The sequence below is a fragment of the Enhydra lutris genome, unplaced genomic scaffold (assembly GCF_002288905.1).
Source record: "Enhydra lutris kenyoni isolate GAN:26980312 unplaced genomic scaffold, ASM228890v2 scaffoldscaffold30, whole genome shotgun sequence".
Classification (NCBI taxonomy): Eukaryota; Metazoa; Chordata; class Mammalia; order Carnivora; family Mustelidae; genus Enhydra; species Enhydra lutris.
In genome coordinates this window covers 4420022-4443368 of record NW_019154114.1, presented here as the reverse complement: position 1 = coordinate 4443368, position 23347 = coordinate 4420022, and the positions used below count along the sequence as shown (strand labels likewise).

Here is a 23347-nt window from a genome sequence, read left to right as displayed (position 1 = left end):
ATTCGTTCTAACACAAAACATACCTGGCCGTTGATGTTCTTTTTTAACCTTCGACTACATAGTTTCAAGTGACACTCAAAAAAATGTCTGATGTTTTTTTCCTTTCAACATTTTCAGCCAAATGTTTCTATGTGATATGATGCATAGGATTAAGTGCCAACTATTTCTGTGGGCAGGGAGAAAGAATGACCCAATGGGAGGAGATTAAAAAAAAAAAAAAGGAAATAAAAAGGACCAATACAATGTAATCGGAATAAGATTTTTTCTTAATCTTGTGGGTAAATACCACCATACTAGTGGCAATGACACCGAGAGCCCCCCTGGGGCTGAGAGGGAAGCTGCAGAGAAGGTGCTCAGCACTAGCTCCATAAACTAGGCTCTGGAACAGAGTCTGAGACACTCTGTATTAGATACTGACCCGTGTCATGTGCCACTGGTGAGGAGGAAGACAGCGTGCTTTTCCCAAAGGGTGACGATCTCCCCAAATGATGACTCTTCTCAGGAGGCAGGAGTGCTTTCCCAGAATAACCTTTTTGCTCTTTATTCAGCTGCTGCAGCAGATACTCATTAGTTACCACCAGGGATCTGAGGCACAGGCGAAAAAGACAGTCATGAAATCATAAAAGCAAAGCAGATGCTATTCAGACCTGAAATGTTTACTAAAGACAAATGTAAAATGAAGTAACATCTTTAAATAGAAAGAACTGACCGATTTATGAGTGGGTTATTTTAAAAGCAGGCTGACAGTTTCTTTCTTCATTACAGTTCTGTTTGATTATGTTCCAGACTGACTGCAGCAATAACATAAGTTCACATTTTATATAATGATTGTTCTATTCTTTCCAAAGCACTTTCATGATGAGGTAAGTGGAAGTACTGGAAGACTGGCACCTGACCAGGCCTCCAATTTCTACCCCCAAATCTTAACTTCTACTTCATCTAATTGATCCTAATTAACTAATGGTGCTAGTCATGACTGTATTCTTGGACTCTGTATTACCATGTAATATTAAAAGCTATCAGAGGCTAACAAAAAAAAAAAAAGCATGCACAATATTGTTCATTGTAATACTATTTGTAACAGCAAAAATACTTTCTACCTAGATGTCCATCAATAGAAGACTAATCACAGTTGGAGTCCTATGCAGTTATAAAAAGGAAGGAAAATTAACTCTATATACTGCTGTGAAGTGATTTCTAAGAAAAAAACGTTAAAACAACATTATGCTTTTTATATTTGTCTGAATAAGATAACATTTTGTAGATTTGACTTTGAGACCATGTAAATAAATGTTTTACATAATTACAAAAGAAGAGTAAATAAAAACAACTAAATTCCTTATGAATCAAAGGCAAAATGAAACAAGTTGAGGCTGTATATTGAATTGATGGTTTAACAACACACACAAGAATTATTTCAAGTTACTTTAAAATATAGCAATTTGAGGGGCGCCCGGGTGGATCAGTGGGTTAAAGCCTCTGCCTTCTGCTCAGGTCATGATCCCAGGGTCCTGGGATCGAGCTCCGAATCAGGCTCTCTGCTCAGCAAGGAGCCTGCTCCCTCTCTCTCTGCCTGCTCCCTCTCTCTCCGCCTGCTCCCTCTCTCTCTGCCTGCCTCTCTGCCTACTTATGATCTCTGTCTGTCAAATAAACAAATAAAATCTTTTAAATATATAGCAATTTGACTATACATCACTTAAAGAGATATACCCTAATGTTTTCAAAATGCGGTCCCCAAATCAGCAACAGCCATCACCTGGAAACCTATTAGAAATGTAAATTCTCTGTACCCATCAGAACTGCTGAGTCAGAAACTCAGGCTGGGGACCCAGCAATCTACATTTCATTAAGTTTTTCAGGTGATTCTGATACCCTGTTTGAGAAGGATGATTTTATGCTGCTCCCTCTACTTTTGTGTTTGAAATAATTATAATGAATAGTTTAAAAAAAAGCCATCTAGAATGGGTCTGGGTCTAATTCTCTGAATATGAAGCTATCCTAATTCACAAGGTATTCATGAAGTAAAGTGTGAGGATGCAAGTATGGGGATGGGGTTCTTATGTTTAAACTTCAATTAAAGTCATAGCAAAGGTGTTTTGCAAATCAAAATGTCAAGAGCTTCTGTAAATGTACTAATAGTCTTAAAGCTTCTGATTTGTCTGGCTGGCATTCTGAGGGTACCATTTTTTGAAGAGGCGGATACTGTCGAGCTCCTCTGAAGAGAACAAATACATTGGACTTCGTCACTCTCCCTAAGTGCTTGATGTCTCTCCTGAGATCGTTAGGAGGCAGGCATTTCCCAGAAGAGCCAGATGGCTGATTTTAGGGGCATGCAGTGACCAAGGAAAGCTAGCTGACTCAAACAAGGATCCTGTTGGATCTAGCGAGAAACTACTTATTTTTTTTTTAATTTTATTTATTTATTTGTTAGAGAGAGAGAGAGCACAGGCAGACAGAGAGGCAGGCAGAGAGAGAAGCAGGCTCCCTGCTGAGCAAGGAGCCTGATGTGGGACTCGATCCCAGAACACTGGGATCATGACCTGAGCTGAAGGCAGCTGCCCAACCAACTGAGCCACCCAGGCGTCCCGAGAAACTACTTATTTTTAAGGTGTTGCAACCCACCTTAAGCCCTCATGTGTCCTGGAACACAGAAGGTTTACACACAGATACACCTACATACGTGAGGTTTACACACAGAATGGAGTTATTTTGAAAAGGATATAGACATTATCAAATAATACAAAGCTGATAAAGGAAAGTAAGTATCTGCCTCCAGAAGCTAGCTAGATAGGCCTTCTCCTACCTCTGACTTTCGTGGAGAAGGGCCACTGTCTCCTCCAGCTTTTTCAGCTGGGCAAGCTCCTGGTTCAGGCAAGCCACCTGCATGTTCAGCTGTTGGTTTTTGCGCAGAAGATCATCTACAAAGGGTACAGTAGCCAGGCATGAACAGGATTCCAAGCCACTATCTTTGAGCAGAGCTTAAGTAGTCAGGTAGCCATCTAAAGAATTAAGGGCCCCACTGCCTCCATCTCTGCACTCCATTCACCATTCCCTCAGAGACAGCAGATATGGGGCTTAGGAACAGAGATATCAGAATTAAAATTCAATCATTTAATACTGCACATTAGTTTATTTTTCAGAATTTCACTAAGGTTAATAACCCTGCCCCACCATGGTTATGAGGATTCAATCCTCATTTAGCAGAGTCAACACATTAGGCGTCTCTATATTCTCCATTTTAGTTTGTGAATGTAGGTGCTTCAGTGCTTACGGAATCTGTGAAAACATCTGGAACTGTGTTAGGCACATAGTAATAACTCAATGAGTATGCACAGAAACTGAATTTGTAGTTGAGGCACTCATACCTAGTTCCCCCAAAATGTTACCGTTGCCTGCAATAATGAACACGGGAACTCTGGTCCTAAGGAAGTCAGTCTCATAGAACAGTACTTCTTAAACTTTAATACGCTTACAAATCACCTGGGGATTTTGTTAAAAACAGATTCTAATTCAGTAGGTCTGAGGTGAAGCCTCAGTTGATGAAGCTTATTAAATGGGTCATCTATAAACAAACAGTAGTCTTGGGACACACCACATGTTGCTTTCCTGAACTCACCATAAGTGTGTGACTGGTGCCCACTCACAATCAAGGTAGCAGCACCTTCCTCCAACTGCTTGATTTTTTCTGACAAAACGAGGTTTTCTTCTAGCACTCTGACCAGTTTTTGCTTCAAACTTTCCTTTAGATGAGAAAACACAATACAAATACATTAAGAATCTGAAAATCTGTGGAGGGCTTTTAGAAAACTGAAAAACATTTTCCTCTTTTAGTGATAAACTAAATAGAGCTCAGCATCTCTCTGACTCTCTCATTAGAATTTTAATTTTGGTAAAAATAGCTCAAGTGCAGCAAACAAATAGCACAAGAAGATGCAGTCTTTCCTGTGAGTTATTCACTACTCTTGCAGGACAAGTGCTTCTCTGACAGTGGCCAGCAATTCTGAGTCACCTCTCTAAAGTTCTAGAAACATAAGTTGGTGTGTGAAAATCCTCTTATGCTAAGAAAAGAGGGGAAAAGCCTACAGATATGGGTCCCTTCTTCCTTTCCCAAAGTCAGCAGCCTGATCCTCTAGGAATGGCTCCTGTTTCAGGGCTCTCTGTTCCATCAGAAGGGAGGAAAGACACAATCCCAGACACACTAGCCTTCCCTCATTGGAATTAAACCATAAACTTCCAAAATGCGAACCTAAGTATTTTCATTCTAAAGTCATTTTTTTCTTTCTCCAAGTCTTTAGAATTTTTGGAATAGGGCTAAGATTAGGGAGTCATCCTTGCAGAACCTCCAAGTTGTTCCTGCTGGCAAGTTTTGTGTTCCTGATTTGCCTTGACTGACTTCTCTGGATTTTGGTTCTCCAATACCTAGGTTCATGGTGATGATGATGTTTATGGCACAAAGCTGTTCTAGTTTTGCTGCTCTGTCCTTTTCTGGTAAAGAAAGAGTAGGAAAGGAAGACGAGAGAGACATACCATGTCATTAGGGACCACATGCCCAGCTTCCTTCAGTTCCATCTCTCTCCTGCAGAAGGTTTTTGATGTATCTTCAGGATGTGAGTGACACCACTGCTGGGAAGGAGCAGGGACTACCAAAGTCAGAAGTAAATCTCGGGCAGGACCTGCCAAAAATTCAGGTTGGGCACACGGGCCAATCTTAAAAGCTAAAGCACAGAATTCCTAGTCAACAACTACCAGCTCGGTAGGACAAATATGATCTACTATTTCCTTTTTACAAGAATTTGCTAAGTATAAGAGGTGTTTCATAATGGATAAGAAATTCCATCCCATGCCTTCTATGGAGAAACAACAGTAGACCTTCATGAATACACCCTCAATAGCCCTGTGCTATTATTCTCTAGTCACTGATGAGTGGCTCCTGAGGATAATTTCCTAAAAAATGAGAGCAAAGAGTCAATGTGGGAAGGAAAGTAACTATACTAAGATTTTTTCTCTTATGTGTCCCTTTAGAAATAAAAAAAAAAATTAAGCCCAAGCAACTTTAAAGTTTCTAGTTCCTAAACGTTTACCACCACCAAAATCTCCTTGAACTCTTTCCATTTAACAACAAATAAACACGTGGGGGCAACATTTGCAGTACTATTTTTCCTCCAACTTCCTAAAAAAGAAGCCCTAAGAAAGTCCAAGTCATTTATTCATTCATGTTTTTCAAATCATAACATTTTAACAGGCATTTTAGAATTCTGATGATCAAGCCCAAATTTTTATTGTATTTATTATTGGCACTGTCCCAAGGATCATAAAATCCTTTCATAATCATTAACACCACAATGCTCTGTTTTACATATGTCATCACTCTACATATTACCCAAAGACTAGCAAAAAAAAAGTCATAAAAGGTATAAAACAATTGGTACATGAGGGAAGAATATTGATAAACAGGGAAGACGACTATGAGAAAAATGCAGATTTGTCAATTACTGTGCCACTGACAAATTTTGGTGATCATGCAAACAATTTTTTCCTTGCGAGTTAAGGGGGCTGAGTGGCTTTTATAGGAACACAGAGCAGAAGCAAGGTTCTGACACTTCTTCAGGAGCTGAGAATGCATTCACTTACTGAGAAACTTCTTGTTAAGAAGAAGAGAGCCAGAGCCATTCCAGTGCTTATCCACAAGCTCCAAGAGCTGTCTGAGGACAGTGGCCACATGGGAGGTTCTGGCAGAGATCGGCGGACTGTGGTTTCCTGGCAAACCATGCAAACTGCCCAGGTCACTGGAGAGAGGCTCAAGAAAGAAAAAAGAAAACACCACCAACCATTTGTCATTCTTATACAATATGGGAAGTAAGATTCTGGACATTTAAAGTGTTAACATTAAAAAAAAAAAGGTGGTTTCATCTCTCAGTTTGGATTTGAAAAGAATGTTATTTATGTCCAAGCAAATATAGTAGTATATTCAAGGATAATTTCAGAGATAACAGTACACTCTATCATAATCAGTAGAGATTTTTAGAAGAAAACATTAAGTTTTGACACCTAGAACTATGGCTCAGTATATTAAGTTATGTAGTATAAAAAGGTTAAACTTGCAGAACATTTTAAAAACATTTTACAGGGGCACCTAGGTGGCTCAGTGGGTTAAGCCTCTGCCTTCAGCTCAGGTCATGATCTCGGGGTCCTGGGATCGAGCCCCGCATCGGGCTTTCTACTCGGCAGGGAGCCTGCTTCCCTCTCTCTACCTGCCTTCTGTTTTGCCTACTTGTGATCTCTCTCCGTCAAATAAATAAATAAAATCTTTAAAAAAACATTTTACGGATCACAAAATGGGGAGCATTTAAAAAATTTTTTAGTTTACTTAAGTAATCTCTATATCCAATATGATGCTCGAACTCATGACCCTGAGATCAGTAGTCACATGCTCTACTGACTGAGCCAAAGAGACCTCCCAAAAATGCGGGTTATTGTATTTTAAGACATTTATTTATTTTAGAAAGAGAGAGCATGAGGGGAAGGGCAGAGGGAGAGAGAATCTCAAGCATACTCCATGCTCAGCATGCATCCCGATGTAGGGCTCAATCCCATGACACCGAGATCATGACCCGAGATGAAATCAAGAGTCAGATGCTTAACCAACATTGCCACCTAGGCACCCTGGGGAGTATTTTAAAAATTGTAACTCATAAGTTTATATTTAGTATGTTAACATATAGTAAACATAAATGTTCTATAACATTTGAAAGATTTTATTGATTTATTAGAGAGAGAGAGAGAGAGAGAGAAAGAGAGAGAGAAAGAGAGACAACATGGCCACAGGGGAAAGGAAGAGGAAGAGGAAAAAGCAAACTCCCCACCGAGCAGGGAGCTAGACACAGGGATTCCAGGACCCTTGGATCACAACCTGAGCCAAAGGCAGATGCTTAACTGAGCCACCCAGATGCCTCTGTAATATATATTTTTTAAAGATTTTATTTATTTATTTGACAGAGATTACAAGTAGGCAGAGAGGCAGGCGGCGGAGGGGGGGCAGAAGCAGGCTTCCTGCTGAGCAGGGAGCCCGATGTGTGACTCGATCCCAGGACTCTGGGATCATGACCTGAGCCGAAGGCAGCGGCTTAACCGACTGAGCCACCCAGGTGCCCCGCCCCTGTAATATTTTAAATGTTATATGTTAAATGTTAGTGTTGGACCTACTACTAAAGACACTTTTTATTTAGTAAGAATCTTATATAGAAATATGTATAGGTAGATCTGCCCAGTAAAATTCACAATTATTTTGTATTTATTTAGATATGATATATATGTATATATATACATATATATATGTTTATTCATTTATGACTAAATGAATAAAAAGCAACTGTGAATAATTTTAAAATTTAAGATTTCGGCTCAGGTCATGATCTCGGGGTCCTGGGATTGAGCCCCGCATCAGGCTCTCTGCTCCGCAGGGAGCCTGCTTCCTCCTCTTTCTGCCTGCCTTTCTGCCTACTTGTGATCTCTGTCAAATAAATAAATAAAATCTTTTTTAAAAAGTTAAAAAAAATTAAGATTTTAAGATTATAAACATTAGTGCTACAGAGTTCACTCTTCAGCCAACTCAGAGCCCCTGGCAACTTCTGCATTCCCTGCTGTGGTAAACTCTGTCTGCTACTTCTTATTATCAGAGTATGTCCCCACAAAATTTATACTCTGGAAGTAGATTAGGGAATGTTCTCATTGTAACAGAAATGAGAAAATGCAGCAGAAGGGGAATGCCTTTCCTAAGGACGATAGAGCACAGGCTTTGGCCTGGTAGTATTAACCACTGGCCTCTGAAAATCCCTTTGAATTTGTAGTACCCTTGGTCAGAATCACTATCACCCTCAACAGGTCTTGGATGTGATGTGTTTGATGAACAAGCACAAACAAACCAATACTTGCCTCGCTTCCCGTAGCATCTCTGAAACCAGTCTTTGGATTCAGGGTGGCAAGGATATTGTCCTTCCATTTGAATCCTCTCCTCGATGGGCTTAATGACCTCTTGGTCAGATTCTCTCTGTGTTCGGAGGTCCCAGTAGGCAACAGTAGTGTCCGTAGAGAGTCTCCCAGGGCGGAGTTGTTTGGGAAAGAACCATGCGCTGGTGTTATATCACTGAGACTGGTAGATAATTGTTGCTCTACATTAACAAGCAGAGCAGGGTCACTGTTGAAATGTGTTGTGGCATACAGATCTGTGAAGGAAAGAGGCTGGGAGATGACCCTGCCTTTCAGCTCCTTCATGTCTCACTTTCAACCTTACCCCACCAGGAGTCCAATGGTCATAATAACCTCTCCCTACTATACTATACACCTTCAACTCTATGGATCTTCCCCCCCTCCATCTGAAAAAACCCTACTCTGGATAAATCCTACTGTCCACATACTCCAAGCCCACATGAGAGCAGTAGGCAGGGGGTGGAGAATAACATGCATCTCTTCTGTCTTCACTACTATGAAGTAGTATGTGAAGTGTATTGCTCCGACTGGCCAGAGAAGGCTAGACGTTACTAGAAATATGTCCTGGCATGATATTTAGCTATAAGAGTACATAGTTATGAAGCTTACATTTCTGCATATTTTCTTTAACAATATATCTATATGTTAAACTCATATCCTGCAGATTTCTGGAAGTTTCATTGGCTACTGACAATCCAAAATCAAATTTAAAAAATGCTAATGCAATTTAAGAAATGTTAACTCCAAGATCTTCAGTTATACCTCTATCTCATGACTAGGAAAAAGGCCTATATACTCACAGGAAGCTATTACCTGAACTAAGCTTTAAAAGCCTTCCAGTGCTAGAGTCAGGGTTTGACAGAGAAGTCAGTAAGTCTCCACAGGAATGGGATGTGGTGGCCTTCATGTCATTTGAAGGCTTTATGCTATATTCACGGTAGTTCTTGCTTCTCTGAGGCCTTTTTCCAAGACTTCCATGCAGGGTCAGATTGTGAGAATAATGACAATCATAATTTTCTAGACCAGCATCTGAAGGTAACTGATAGGGATGGATCTGGCTAGAATCACCCACATCCAGACGTTTACCCAATGAGACATCATGGGTAAGCTGGTGATTATCAGGTTTTAGTATCAAATCTTTTTCTGGAGAAGAACCTGAAGACTTATTGTCCAAAAAAGATAGTCGGTACCCTTCTCTAGCCATCTTCTCTGGGGATCGGACCGTAGACTGACGAGGAGAGTAGCGTCTAAATTCTAACCACCACCAAGGAGAAAAGAAAAGACAAAATACAATGAGAATTCTTCTTGGCTCAGTTAGGGTACCTCTGTTCACTAGGGTACCTATGTTCATACCTCGGTGTACCAGAAAAAGTTCTTAGGAAGCGATGGTTTATAATTTTGATAAATAGTAGCATAAAATGATAAAAGGATTTTTACATGGAACAACAACAAAATGTGTTGGATGCTGTGTGAACAGTAAAGAATCTTTAGCATTCTGGAGATAAACTTCATGTCAACCTAATCCCCTAGGAATTTCCTCCTAAAACTATAGTATCAGAGTTTTCTAGATGCTGTTTTCATGCAAAAATTTTGGTGTACCCCATATGACAATAGTTGTGATCTTATGTCTTCACTCTATACACAATAATTGGTAGGTCTATGATTTCACAGACTCCTCACAATAAAGCTAAGCCCAACCCCACCCTGAAACTCCAGCCAGAGGTCCTATATTCATACACTGGGAACCAGTATCCTAAGCCAATCAAAAGGCAGGGAATCAAAAACCTATGAAAATCCCTAACCAGCTATAAAGCATTTCTTTCAGACAGCTGTATGTCATTGTTAAAGAGTGTCAGAGTGCGGCAAGTAGAAGTCTTTGTGCTCTTTGGAGTTTTCAGAGTTTCATGTGCTTAAAGGGCTTCCTTAGGAAGCATACCTGAATTAGTCACATTAACTTAAAAAAAGTAGAACCAAGCATTTTTTATCTTTATAGCACCTATAGAATATCAATGTTTGACCCAGGGCCAGCCTACACAGTGAGGGAAAGGAACAGTATTTTTATGCAACAAGAAGAATCTAACAACAAGTGATATGATTAGATAATTCAGACTGTGCCTCTTATTGAAGACATTAAAAAAGTGGGATGATACATGTTCTTTAAAGCATCAAAGAGCTTCTTAGCTGGTAAGGATTTTCTAGACGAAAGTCTAGGAAACAGCAAGAACACACATAGGTAAGTCTAGCACTGAAAGTCACATTTACCCTCAGAAGTTTTAGGATAACAGGGACAGAAGTTCAACATCTATCCAAAATGAGGAGTATGACAAACCATCCTTACCTCCCATCCCACCCCCACCTACACATTAAGATGGAACCCCAAGCAGAATGCAACCTTCAGAGTAAAAGTAAACTGGAAATAAGCCAGCCCTTGTACTGACTAATCCAGGTTTGTATCATCTGAGTGGGTCCAGTGAACCTTGAGCTTTGAGCCTGGATTTAAGTGATCCCAGAATGATAGTGCTGGTAGAAGCAAATGAAAATCTGATCTGGAAAAGATACCTTTATGTAAGACTTTAAATAATTCCTTTAAATAGTTTTTCAAATACATAGCAAATAACCAAAGCAAAGAAACAAAAAGGGAAACAAGACAACATAAGTATGAATAGAAAAAAAAAAGACAATAAACTTCAGGTATCGGAATTTACAGATATAGCCTATGCAACAGCTATGTTTACTATGCATCAGGAAATATAAAACAGGGGCACCTGGGTGGCTCAGTCGTTAGGTGTCTGCCTTCAGCTCAGGTCATGATCCCTAGGATTCTGGGATCGAGCCCCACATCAGGTTCCCTGCTCTGCAGGGGAGCCTGCTTCTCTCTCTCCCACTCCCCTAGCTTGTGTTCCTACTCTTATTGTCTCTCTCTCTCTCTGTCAAATAAATAAATAAAATCTTAAGAAAAAAATAAAAAGCAGGAAATTTTCTGTTTATAAAAACTGAGCCAGCAGACTTGAAAAAGAACAAAATAAAACTTAGAGACCTGTGGGGCACCTGGGTGGCTCAGTTGGTTAAACATCTGCCTTCAGCTCAGGTCATGATCCTGGGGTCCTGGATCAAGTCCTGCATTGGGCTCTCTGCTCAGCAGGGAGCCTGCTTCTCCCCACCCCCCTGCTCATGCTCTCTCTCTCTCTCTCTGTCTCGTTATTTCTCTCTCTCCTTCAAAAAAATAAATAAAATCTTTAAAAAAAATTTAGAGAACTGAGAAATAAAAGTTATGAAATTAAGAACTTAGCAGACAAGATTAACAGCAGATTGGGTGCCTGGGTGGCTCAGTGGGTTAAGCCTCTGCCTTCGGCCCAGGTCATGATCTCAGGGTCCTGGGATCGAGTCCTACATTGGGCTCTCTTCTGGACAGGGAACCCTCTTCCTCCTCTCTCTCTCTCTGCCTGCCTCTCTACTTGTGATCTCTGTCAAATAAGTAAAAAAATTTTTTTAAAAGAAAAAGATTAATAACAGATTAGACACAGCTGAAGAAAATGTTAGTGAGGGGCACCTGGGTGGCTCAGTGGGTTAAAGCCTCTGCCTTTGGCTCAGGTCATGATCCCAGGGTTCTGGGATCGAGCCCGCATCGGGCTCTCTGCTCAGCAGGGAGCCTGCTTCCTCCTCTCTCTCTGCCTACTTGTGATCTCTGTCTGTCAACTAAATAAATAAAATCTTAAAAAAAAAAAGAAAAAGAAAATGTTAGTGAGCTGAAAGATGGGTCAGAAGGAATTATCCAGGATGCAGATCAGAAACCCCCCAAAATGAAAAATATAAAAGAATAAAAGAAAAAGAGGACAAAATAAAAATCTCTACTATATATTTATTTAATCAAGAGTCCCAGAAGGACAGAGAGAAAGAATGAGACACAAACAATATTTGAAGCACTTTCCAGAATTAATAAGACACAATTCACAGATTCAAGTGTAATAAATACTGAACAAGATAAATAAAAAGAAAACCACATGTCATACCAAAATTGAAGAAAACCAAAGACAATTGGAAAATCTTAAATGGAGCTAGAGAAAAAAAGACAAATTATCCCCGCAGGACTGAAAGACCTCCAGCTGATTTTTCAAAAGCAAAAAACAAAACAATACAGTGGAATACCTTCAATATTCTGGAAGAAATAACTACCAATCTAGAAATTTATACCTGGCCAAAATACTCCTTAAGAGTGATGGTGGATGGGGCGCCTGGGTGGCTCAGTCATTAAGCACCTGCCTTTGGCTCAAGTCATGATCGCAGAGTCCTGGGATTGAGCCCCGCATTGGGCTTCCTGCTCAGCGGGGAGCCTGCTTCTCCCTTTCCCACTCCCCCTGCTTATGATCTCTCTCACTGTCTCTCTATCAAATAAATGAGTAAAATCTTAAAAAAAATGGTGGAATATAGGCATTTTCACACAAACAAAAACTGAAAGTGTTCGACAGAATAAACCCACACTAAAGGAAATTCTAAAAGACATACTATAAGTTGGAGAAAATTGATCTCAGAAGGGAAATCTAGAATGAAAAAAAGAAATGAAGAACAAAGTGGTAAATACAAAGATAAATTTAGATGAACATTGACTGTATAACAATTTCATGTGACTTTAAAAATATAGTGAGGATAGGGCGCCTGGGTGGCTCAGTGGGTTAAAGCTTCTGCCTTTGGCTCAGGTCATGATCCCAGGGTCCTAGGATCAAGCCCCACATAGGGCTCTCTGCTCATCAGGGAGCCTTCTTCCCCCCCCTTCTCTCTGCCTGCCTCTCTGCCTCCTTGTGATCTCTGTCAAATAAATAAAATCTTTAAAAAAATATATAGTGAGGATTAAAATCTGTAATAATAATATTTAAATCAGGAAAGACTAAAAGGAGTAAAGTATTTTAAGGTCTTTAAATTATCCAAGAGAAGAGTTAAGGTATTGATTAATTTTTTTTAATTATATAAGTTAAGGGCATATATTATAGTTTGGGGAATAATAATAAAGGTATTGAAACAGTATATAACTTATAAATAAACCAATAGAGAGAACAAATGGATGAATAAAGACATAGTAAATCCAAAAGAGGGCAAGAAAGGTAAGAAAAAAGAAACAAGGAACAGCCAGCCAGCACAAAAGTCAAAAAGGAAGTCAGAATATCCATTCTTCAACCAGAAAGGCCTCACGGGTCACTAAGCATCCAGGGGAGCCCCAACAAAAGCAGAAAGAGTTAGTTGACCATATAGGGCTGCAGGGCTGAGATATCTCCATCTTCTCATCTAGATTTCTCTGATTAGTTGGACAAAAATACTTCCTGAACAAAATATTTACCATCTTCCTGGTGATTGTCACTTGGGATCTCCCTTCTTGCCACTTCCTGCAACAAAAAAAAGTTTGAATGTTTAGGAAAACAGAGTTGATGGGCATCGAGACATGAGCTTACAAGACATTTCCTTTAAAACAAATACTAAGGGGCGCCTGGGTGGCTCAGTTGTTAAACGTCTGACTTCGGCTTAGGTCATGATCCCAGGGTCCTGGGATCTAGCCCTGCTTTGGGCTTCTTATTCAATGGGGTGCCTGTTTCTCCCTCCCCCACTCCCCATGCTAGTGTTCCCTCTCTTGCTGTGTCTGTCAAACAAATAAATAAAATCTTTAAGAAAAAATAAATACTAAGATATTTTAAAATAGTAATTGAGATAGTTTCTAAGTTACCTAAAGAGAATCTCCAAAAACAAAGGAATCAACTAAATACAAATCTGTCTTTTTTTTTTAAATATGTCTTTTTATAAGATGAAAGTATGGTAAATTCAAACTGAAAAAAAAAATCTTACTAACATTTTACTAGTACAGTGTTGACTATCCAAATGTGGATTAATCAGAGCCCTTGCTTCTTTTCTTTCTCCTTCTGGCTATTTTCAGCAATTTCATTGCTTAAAATTTATCACAGAAAATGCAGACAAAAGGAGAAGTAGAATATAAAGTAGTTAATTCTGCTTCCTGCATAATACTTATACACATGAGTCTTTTTTTTTTTTTAATGGAATGCTTCACAAATTTGCATGTCATCCTTGTGCAGGGACCATGCTAATCTTTTCTGTATCGTTCCAATTTTAGTATATGTGCTGCCAAAGTGAGCACACACGAATCTTATATAATGGTTGTATAACCCTCCCAACAATTATTTTCACTAAAAACTCATACTTTTTTGTTGTTGTTGTTTAGATTTTTATTTATTTATTTGTCAGTCATAGAGAAAGAGAGAGTACCATCAGGGGGAGCAGCCGGCAGAGGGAGCAGTAGACTCCCTGCTAAGCAAGGAGCCTGATGAATGACTTGATCCCAGGGCCCTGGGATCATGACATGAACCAAAGGCAGATGCTTAACTGACTGAGCCATCCAGGTGTCCCTAAAAATGTATTCTTTTTTTAAAAAAGATTTTATTTATTTATTTGACAGAGATCACAAGCAGGCAGAAAGGCGGGCAGAGGGAGAGAGAGAGAGAGAAAGAAGGAAGCAGGCTCCCCACTGAGCAGAGCCCAATATGGGGCCCGATCCCAGGACCTCAGCTGAGATCATGACCTGAGCCGAAGGCAGAGGCTTAACCCACTGAGCCACCCAGGTGCCCCTAAAAATTTATTCTTAATTCTTGCCTCATCTTGCACAATCTCTACCTCCCCACTGCCCACAACTTCTATGCCATCTTTACCCCTTAACTTTTCTTCTTTTATGTTCCAATGAAGAGGCAGCTTTGGGAAAGCCACGCTTGAGATGCTGAGATTGAGTAATTAAAAAATCAGAGGTGGGGCGCCTGGGTGGCTCAGTGGGTTAAGCCGCTGCCTTCGGCTCAGGTCATGATCTCAGGGTCATGGGATCGAGCCCCACATTGGGCTCTCTGCTCAGCGGGGAGCCTGCTTCCCTCTCTCTCTCTACCTGCCTCTCTGTCTACTTGTGATCTCTCTCTGTCAAATAAATAAATAAAATCTTTAAAAAAAAAATTAAAAAAAAATCAGAGGTAAGGGCGCCTGGGTGGCTCAGTAAGCTGAGCCTCTGGCTCTTGGCTTCAGCTTAGGTCATGAACTCAGGGTCCTGTGTGGGCCTCCGAGCTACGTGGGGAGTCTGCTTCTTCTCTCTCTCCCCCCCAGCTCATGCTCTCTTTCTCTCTCTCTCAAATAAATAAATAAATCATAAAAAAAAAAAAAGTCAGGGGGCGCCTGGGTGGCTCAGTGGGTTAAGCCGCTGCCTTCGGCTCAGGTCATGATCTCAGGGTCCTGGGATCGAGTCCCGCATCGGGCTCTCTGCTCAGCAGGGAGCCTGCTTCCCTCCCTCTCTCTCTGCCTGCCTCTCTGTCTACTTGTGATCTCTCTCTGTCAAATAAATAAAATCTTTAAAAAAAAAAAAAAAAGAGGTGGAAAATATAAGGAGTGAGGTAACAGGAGATGGAGACATTGGGTAGAGAGGAGAAATTTTAAAACCAGCCAAAACCTCTAATTGTTGTATTCCTGTTTGAGAGCCAAAATACCTGGCATAAAAAGTACTAAAACTTGTATGTATAAATATACCACTTTCGATAATGGGATAGTAGGGGAGAGGGAAAAGGCAGGTTGAAATTAATGGAGAAGGTCCTCTGCATCCTGTTTGCCCTTCTTTCTTTGATAAATCAAACAAGTCCACCTAGACCTTCATAAATAATTGAAAGTCCAATGAACTGTTAGTATTAATCATTGACTAGTCAAGAGATCAACAGGAAAATGAATACATTACCTGTGTTCCCAGCGGGAAAGTGTCTAATTTCTGATCTGGTATACCACTGCCCGGGGTTGCAGAAGTACTCATTAGGGAATCCTTTATTTCCCGATTGGGGAAGGGAATAAAAAGTCCTTTGTTTGAGTCTGTGTTAAAAGAAAGGGAATACAATGAAGCACTGACCAGACTTCAAAGACAACATGTCTTATGGAAAGATACTAGAAAGGAAGTCACAAGATTGAGAGCTAATTCTGGTGCCACCAGTTAGAAACCATGTGAATTTGGGTGAACAGCTTAACCTCTCTAATTTTCTCCATTGTAAAATAGTGATGATCAAATCTAAACTACCTATCTCTTAGGGTTGAGGTAAGGTTGAAACAAGGTAATCGGGGGTTCCTGGCTGGCTCAGTCAGTGGAGCATGCAACTCTTGATCTCCTGATTGTGAGTTCAAGCCCCACACTGGGTACAGAGATTATTTAAAAATAAAATCTTAAAAACAAACAGAACTATCTCCTAGTCCTGGCCACCCTAGAAACTGTTATCAAAAAGAGCCAGTTAAGATTTTTATTAGATTGGAATGCTTGTAGAGAAGTTTTTGCACATTCTTTTTTTTTTTTTTTTAAGATTTATTTATTTGAGAAAGAAAGTGTGTGCACATGAGAACAGGGGGAGGGACAGAGGGAGAGGGAGAGAGAATCTCAAGCCGACTCTGTGCTGAGCATGAAGCCCAACATGGGGCTCCACCCCCATGTTCTGAGCCAAATCCAAGAGTCAGTCTCTCAGCTGAGTCACCCAGGCACCCCTGCACATCCTTGATCAGTACTTACTAATTGTACAATTCTGGGATCTGGAGTCTTCTGGGGGAATTTGGATGAAAATAAGTTTCTTGTTTAGGGAGGTTTGTTTCCCTAGCAGGATTGTGTAAGAATTAAGATAGTTTTAAAAACTTGGGCCTTAGTCAAACAATGTGCTCTTCTGCTAGTTCTCATCTGTAGGCTCTGGCAACAGAAAGCTGTTGTAAGCCAGGGCAACTGAGAATACACAGTGATTAAAGCCAGCTTTTGAAAATCCAGCCCTTCAGTCCATTTGGGGCTCTAAAATGCTTCCTACTTGTGAGTTGCCTCCTGGGACTGAAATTTCCTATTACTCCAATATAAAAATGCTCTTAGATGATTCTATTTGACAGAACTACTTTCAAGCTCTCATAGTTTATATTCTCTGGCTCCTATTGCACTAGTAACATAGAAAAAACAAAGCAAACAAAGTAAAGCAGAAATTACTGGTCTTAACCTGATTCTTTGTTAAAAAAAAAAATGAGGATGGTAGAACACTGCAATTTTGGGTTCAGGCCTCCTTTTGCCTTCATCCTACAGAACAAACTTATACTTCCCAGGTGTCCAAGACCCTGCTCCATCCTGGTTTTTTTCTACTGTGTTTATATTCTTCTCCAGATTCACAGGTTCTTTTTCTTTCAAATTCCCCAATATCCAAATTTTTTGCTAAATGCTCCCATATCTTCTCTTTATCACCTAAATTTGGATGACCCAAAATCTTTTTTTCTTTAAAGATTTTATTTATTTATTTGAGAGAAAGAGTGACAGAGATAGCAACAGAGAGCAAAAGCCAGGAGGAGAGGGAGAAGAAGGCTTCCTGCCGAACAGGGATCCCAATGCAGGGCTTGATTCCAGGACCTGAGATCAGGACTTGATCTGAAGGTAGACTCTTAACTGACTGAGCCACCCAGGCGCCCTGAATGACCCAAAATCTCCATCTCAACTCTCCTCTCTTTTCATCTCCAGACCTAAGTTTTTTTTAACTGCCTCTAGGGAGTGCCCCTGTCCTAGATAAATAAAAAGTATTTTCTAAACCAAACTCATTATCTTCATTTCCAGGCCTGCTGCTACTGATGTCCCCCACCCATTTCAAAACCACATCTCAGGGGGCACCTGGGTGGCTCAGTGGGTTAAGCCTCTGCCTTCAGCTCAGGTCATAATCTCAGGGTCCTGGAATTGAGCCCCGCAATAGGCTTTCTGTTCAGCAAGAAGCCTGCTTCCCCCCTCTCTCTGCCTGCCTCTCTGCCTACTTGTGATCTCTATGTAAAATAAATAAATAAAGTCTTAAAAAAAAAACACATCTCAGTCCTGGCATTATTACTACTCAATCAATCCCTCAAGATAGAAATTAATTCTTTGATTCTCATTCACCTCAAATTTCAATCAGTTACCAATGGCTATAGAATCACTTTTGAGGGGGAATAAGGAATCTTTAACTTACCTTATAATTATAATAAGTATATAATATTTAATTACAATTATATAATAATTATAATAATTACCTTACCTTATAATTAACCTTTCACAGTGTACAACTTAGTGATTTTCAGTATATTCACCAAATTAGCGACCATCATTATGATCTAATTTCATTATCCAAAAGAAACTCAATTTGCTGTCACTTTTAATTCTCTTTCCTGCCAGCACCTGACAACCATCAGTATACTTTCTGTCTCTATGGAATTTCCTATTCTGGACATGGCATATAAATGGAATAATATGATATTTGACTTTTTGTGTCTGGCTCCCATCACTAAGCATGATGTTTCAAGATATACATTATAGATGTATTCATTTTTATTTATTTATTTATTATTATTTATTTATTTTATTTATTTATTATTTTATTTATGTATTCTATTTAAAGAAAATAGATATTTTCTTTATCTCTTCATCAGCTGATAGACTTTTGGGCTATTATAGAGAATGCTGCTTTCATTCCTGTACAAGGGTGACTGTGATGAATTTTTCTTTGCTATTTTATTTATTTATTTATTTATTTTGTCAGAGAGAGAGCACACAGGCAGGCAGAGTAGCAGGCGAAGGCAGAAGGAGAAGCAGGCTCCCCGCCGAGCAGGGAGCCCGACGTGGGACTCCATTCCAGGACACCAGATCACGACCCGAGCCGAAGGCAGCCGCCCAACCGACTGAGCCACTCAGGCGTCCCACTATTTTATTTTTTTAAAGATTTTAGTTTAAGTAATCTCTACACCCAACATGGGGCTTGAACTCACAACCCTGAGACAAGAGTCACATATTCTATCAACTGAGCCAGCCAGGTGCCTACCTCTCTTTGCTGTTTTAAAATAAGATACCTATTAGACAAATATATTTTAGGTGCAATTCTGCCAAAAGGTAAAAGGAATTGGCTAAAAGAGTGAACAGGACCCCTTTCAACTCACAGAGTATATATGTGTTATTTTCATGTAAATTATCTTTAGTAAGGCATTCATTGTTCTCCAATAATCTGACCTTCTATCCAAGTCACATGGTCACTCAACAGTCTATGACCTGCTATACTCATTACCACTTTCACATAGCTATTCACACCAATCTCACCAAGCTCTCAGGCTATCCCAGGGCTCCACAGCCTTTAATGACTAAGGACTTTTTTTCCACACTGGCCACAAAACCTTTTCACGCATGCTCTTAGCACAGTCTGAGTTTCTATAGCATATGCCCATCTTTATCAGTGTTTCTCAAACTCAATATTCTCACAAACTCTGAGAATATGAATCCAGTTCGAAAAACTTCAATTTAAGAAGCTCAGTATATAAAAAGATATTTTTAAAAAGCAGATTGTATTGGGTGACAGTTTGGCAGTTTCTTACAAAATCAAACACTTGGTATTTGCCCAAAGGAGTTGAAACCTTATGTCCACACAAACACTGCACATGGATGTTTATAGCAGCTTTTTTCAAAATTGCCAAAACTTAGAAGCAACCAAGATGTCTTCAGTAGGTGAACGGATAAAAGAAAGTTTGGTACACCCAGACAACAGAATATTATTCCGTAGTAGAAAGAAAGGAGCTATCAAACCATGAAACGACATAAAGGAACCTTAAATGGATATTACTAAGTAAAGAAGCCAGTCTAAAAAGGCTACATACTTAATGATTCCAACTATATACTATTCTGGAAAAGACAAAACCATGGAGATGGGAAGAGAGCAGAGGAAGCAGCACGCTGTCCTCCACCTAGGCAATAATTACACTGGCAGAATCTGTCTGATATAACTGTTTTGGGATTCTGGAGTCTGTTGAAGTCCTGCAAGTCCAGGGGAAGACCTGGAAGTTAACTGAAATTAACTTCAGTCAATTTCATCTCTTGGCAATATCAGTAACAGCTACCCATGTCCCACCCTTCATGCAAAAGAATGAAGGTACAGTACACCTTACCTGGTCATCCCTTCCTCCCCTCTAGCTCAGCAACCACTGATCTTTTTACTGTCTCCATAGTTTTGGGTTCCCCCCCCTCAATTACTTTTATTGTAGCTAAATATACATAACACAAAATTTGCCATCTTAAATTTTTAAGTATACCATCTATCATTTTAAGTGTACAATTCAGTGGTATTAAATGCATTCATAAGGCGCCTGGGTAGCTCAGTTGGTTAAGTGTCTGTCTTCAGCTCAGGTCATGATCCCAGGGTCCTGGAGTGGAGCCCTACATCAGACTCCTGCTCAGGGAGAAGCCTGCTTCTCCCTCTCCCTCTGCCCGCTGCTCTGCCTGCTTGTGCTCACTCTCTTTCTGTAAAATAACTAAATAAAACTTTTTAAAAAATGCATTCATAATGTTGTGCAACTATTACCATCATCTCCAGAACTCTTCATCTTATAAAACTGAAACTATATCCATTAAATTATAATTCTCTACATCCCCCTCCCTGTAGCCTCTGGCAAACACCATTCTCTTTCCTGCCTCTGTGATTTTGACTGCTTTAAGTACCTCATATAAGTGGGATCATATAGTGTCTGTCTATTTGAGACTGGCTAATTTTGCTTAGCAAATGCCCTTAAGTTCATCCATGTTGTAGCACATGTCAGAATTTCCTTTTGTTTTAAGGGTTAATAATATTTCACTGTTTGTGTATACCACATTTTGCTTATTCATTCATCTGTTGGTGGACACTTGGATTGCTTCCATGTTTTAGCCCTTGTGAATAATGCTGCTATGAACATGTATAAACACCTGTTCAAGACCCTGTTTTCTCTTCTTTGGCAATATGCCCCAAAGTGGAATCACTGCATCATATAGTAATTTTATTTTTATTTTTTCAGGAACAGCTATACTGTTGTCCATAGCATCTGTACCATTTTATATTCCCACCAGACAGTTGGACCAGCAGTTCCAAATTCGCCACATCCTTGCCAACATGTGTTATTTTCCAGTTTTTTGATAGTAGCCATGCCAATGAGTATCATTCTAAATGATTGGTGGGAAAGCACTGTTTGGAACAACTGAGCCAGTAGGAACTGTTCTCCAGAAAGCTTTCTTCTAGCCTGTGACATAACCATTAACATGGCATAACCACTTTAGTCATATTGGATTACCAACAGTGCTTACAAGCAACACTCCCAGGGGTCTAGCACAAATACAATTTTCAGTGGAAAGCAAAGCTCTTTCACGTTTCAAAGTAGCAACATAAATTTTATATTAAAAAAAATCCAGGCAACAGCTGGAGCTTCCAAGAACATTTAGAAATGGGTTCTGTATCTGGTAAAGTAGTTTGTTTTCAGTAGAGACTATGCACCTTTTCTTTTTTTAAAAGATCTTATTTATTTGTCAAAGAGAGAGACAGACAGACAGACAGAGAGTACAAGCAGGCAGAGTGGCAGGCAGAGACAGAGAGAGAAGCAGGCTCCCCGCTGAGCAAGGAGCCCGAAGAGGGACTCAATCCCAGGACCCTGGGATCATGACCTGAGCCGAAGGCAATGGCTTAACCAACTGAGCCACCCAGGCATCCTGAGACTATGCACCTTTTTATTTTATTTTATTTTTTAAGATTTTATTTACTAATTTGAGAGAAAGAGAGATCACAAGTAGGCAGAGAGGCGGGCAGAGAGAGAGGGGGAAGCAGGCTCCCCGCTAAGCAGAGAGCCGGATGTGGGGCTCAATTCCAGGACCCTGAGACCATGACCTGAGCCGAAGGCAGAGGCTTAACCCACTGAGCCACCCAGGTGCCCTGACACTATGCACCTTTAAAAAAAAAAAAAAGATTTTTATTTATTTGAGAGTCAGAGTGTAGGGGGCGGGAGAGGGGGCGGGCAGGGCCAGAGGGAGAGAATCTTAACCGAGCCAGACACCCCCCGAGATCATGATCTGAGCCAAAACCAAGAGTCCCATAACTTAACCGACTGAACCACTCCGATGCCCTGAGACTATGCACTTTAAAACATTTTAACTCGTGGGGTGAACGTTTATGTGTGCTAATGATGTAATATGACATAAATGAAGTTCATACAAAAAAAAAGCAGTCAAGTTATAGTTCAATGTATCTTCATCATTCTGGAAATGGATATATAAATGTTTTTACCTAGAAAAAATACAAGAAGGCTGTATATAAAATTATTAATTGGGATTCTCTCTAGGGGACAGGCTTATGAGTGATTAAAATGTTATTCTTCATGCTTTTTAGTATTTTCCAAAATTGTTATAATAGGATTTCATCAGGGGTGTCTTGGTGGCTCAGTAGATTAAGCATCAACTCATGGTTTCTGCTCAGGTCATGATCTCAGGGTCATGAGATCAAGTCCTATGACACGCTCCACGCTCAGCAAGGAGTCTGCTTGAGATTCTCTTTCCTTCTCCGTCCCCATCTGTCCTGCCCCTGACATGCACATGAACTCTCTCTCCAAAATAGATTCATAAATAAAATCTTAAAAAAATAGAATTTCATCAAATTTTATTTAATTTTTAAAAAGATTTATTTATTTATTTTAGAGAAAAAGCACTTGAGCAGGGAGGGGAGGGGCAGTGGGAGATTGAAAGAATCCTAAACAGACTTCCCACCATGTTTTTATTTATTTTTAATTAATTAAAATCAACCACCTTACAGAGTGCTTGATTGGGGGAGGGACAGCAGGGGAGAGAGAATCTTCTATTTTTTTTAAAGATTTTACTTATTTGAGAGTGAGAGACACTGAGAGAGTTAGAGCGCACTAGCAGGGGGAGTGGCAGGCAGAGGGAGAGGGAGAAGTAGACTCCCTCCGGAGCAGGAAGCCCAATGCAGGACTCAATCCCAGGACCCTGGGATCATGACCTGAGCTGAAGGCAGACATTCAACCGACTGAGTCCCCCAGGCGCTCAGGGAGAGAATCTTAAGCAGACTCCCTACCGAGTACAGAGCCTGACAGAGGGGTCCAATCCTATAATCCCGAGACTACAACACAAGCTGAAATTAAGAGTCAGACACTTAACTGATTGAGCCACTCAGGTACCCCAAAATGTCATCAAATTTTAAATATAAAAAATGTCATTTAAAATTAAATAAGGCAATTCATGCTCTATGACATATGTGCACTGAGATTTCCAAGAAAGAAAAATAAAAATCACACTTCACTATGGCTTATGTTACCATAAAAATCACATGAAAATAGGGGCGCCTGGGTGGCTCAGTGGGTTAAAGCCTCTGCCTTTGGCTCAGGTCATGGTCCCAGGGTCCTGGGATCCAGCCCCACATCGGGCTCTCTGCTCAGCAGGGAACCTGCCTCCTCCTCTCTCTCTCTGCCTGCATCTCTGCCTACTTGTGATCTCTGTCAAATAAATAAATAAAATCTTTTAAAA

At 40.1% G+C, this 23347-nt stretch overlaps 1 protein-coding gene across 1 annotated transcript in view; it reads right to left on the bottom strand.

Moving 5' to 3' along the window:
* Nucleotides 1-210: 210 nt before the first annotated feature.
* Nucleotides 211-23347, bottom strand: part of LOC111152891 (leucine rich repeat containing 36) — a 45680-nt gene continuing 22543 nt past the window's right edge. Inside the window, exons 6-14 of the mRNA XM_022511613.1 lie at nt 15746-15873; nt 13316-13361; nt 8800-9240; nt 7933-8222; nt 5632-5797; nt 4528-4673; nt 3617-3740; nt 2804-2918; nt 211-585 (exon numbers count right to left, since the gene is read on the bottom strand). Coding sequence (XP_022367321.1) covers nt 360-585; nt 2804-2918; nt 3617-3740; nt 4528-4673; nt 5632-5797; nt 7933-8222; nt 8800-9240; nt 13316-13361; nt 15746-15873 — 1682 coding nt within the window. The 3' untranslated portion in view covers nt 211-359. The remainder of the gene's footprint in view (nt 586-2803; nt 2919-3616; nt 3741-4527; nt 4674-5631; nt 5798-7932; nt 8223-8799; nt 9241-13315; nt 13362-15745; nt 15874-23347) is intronic.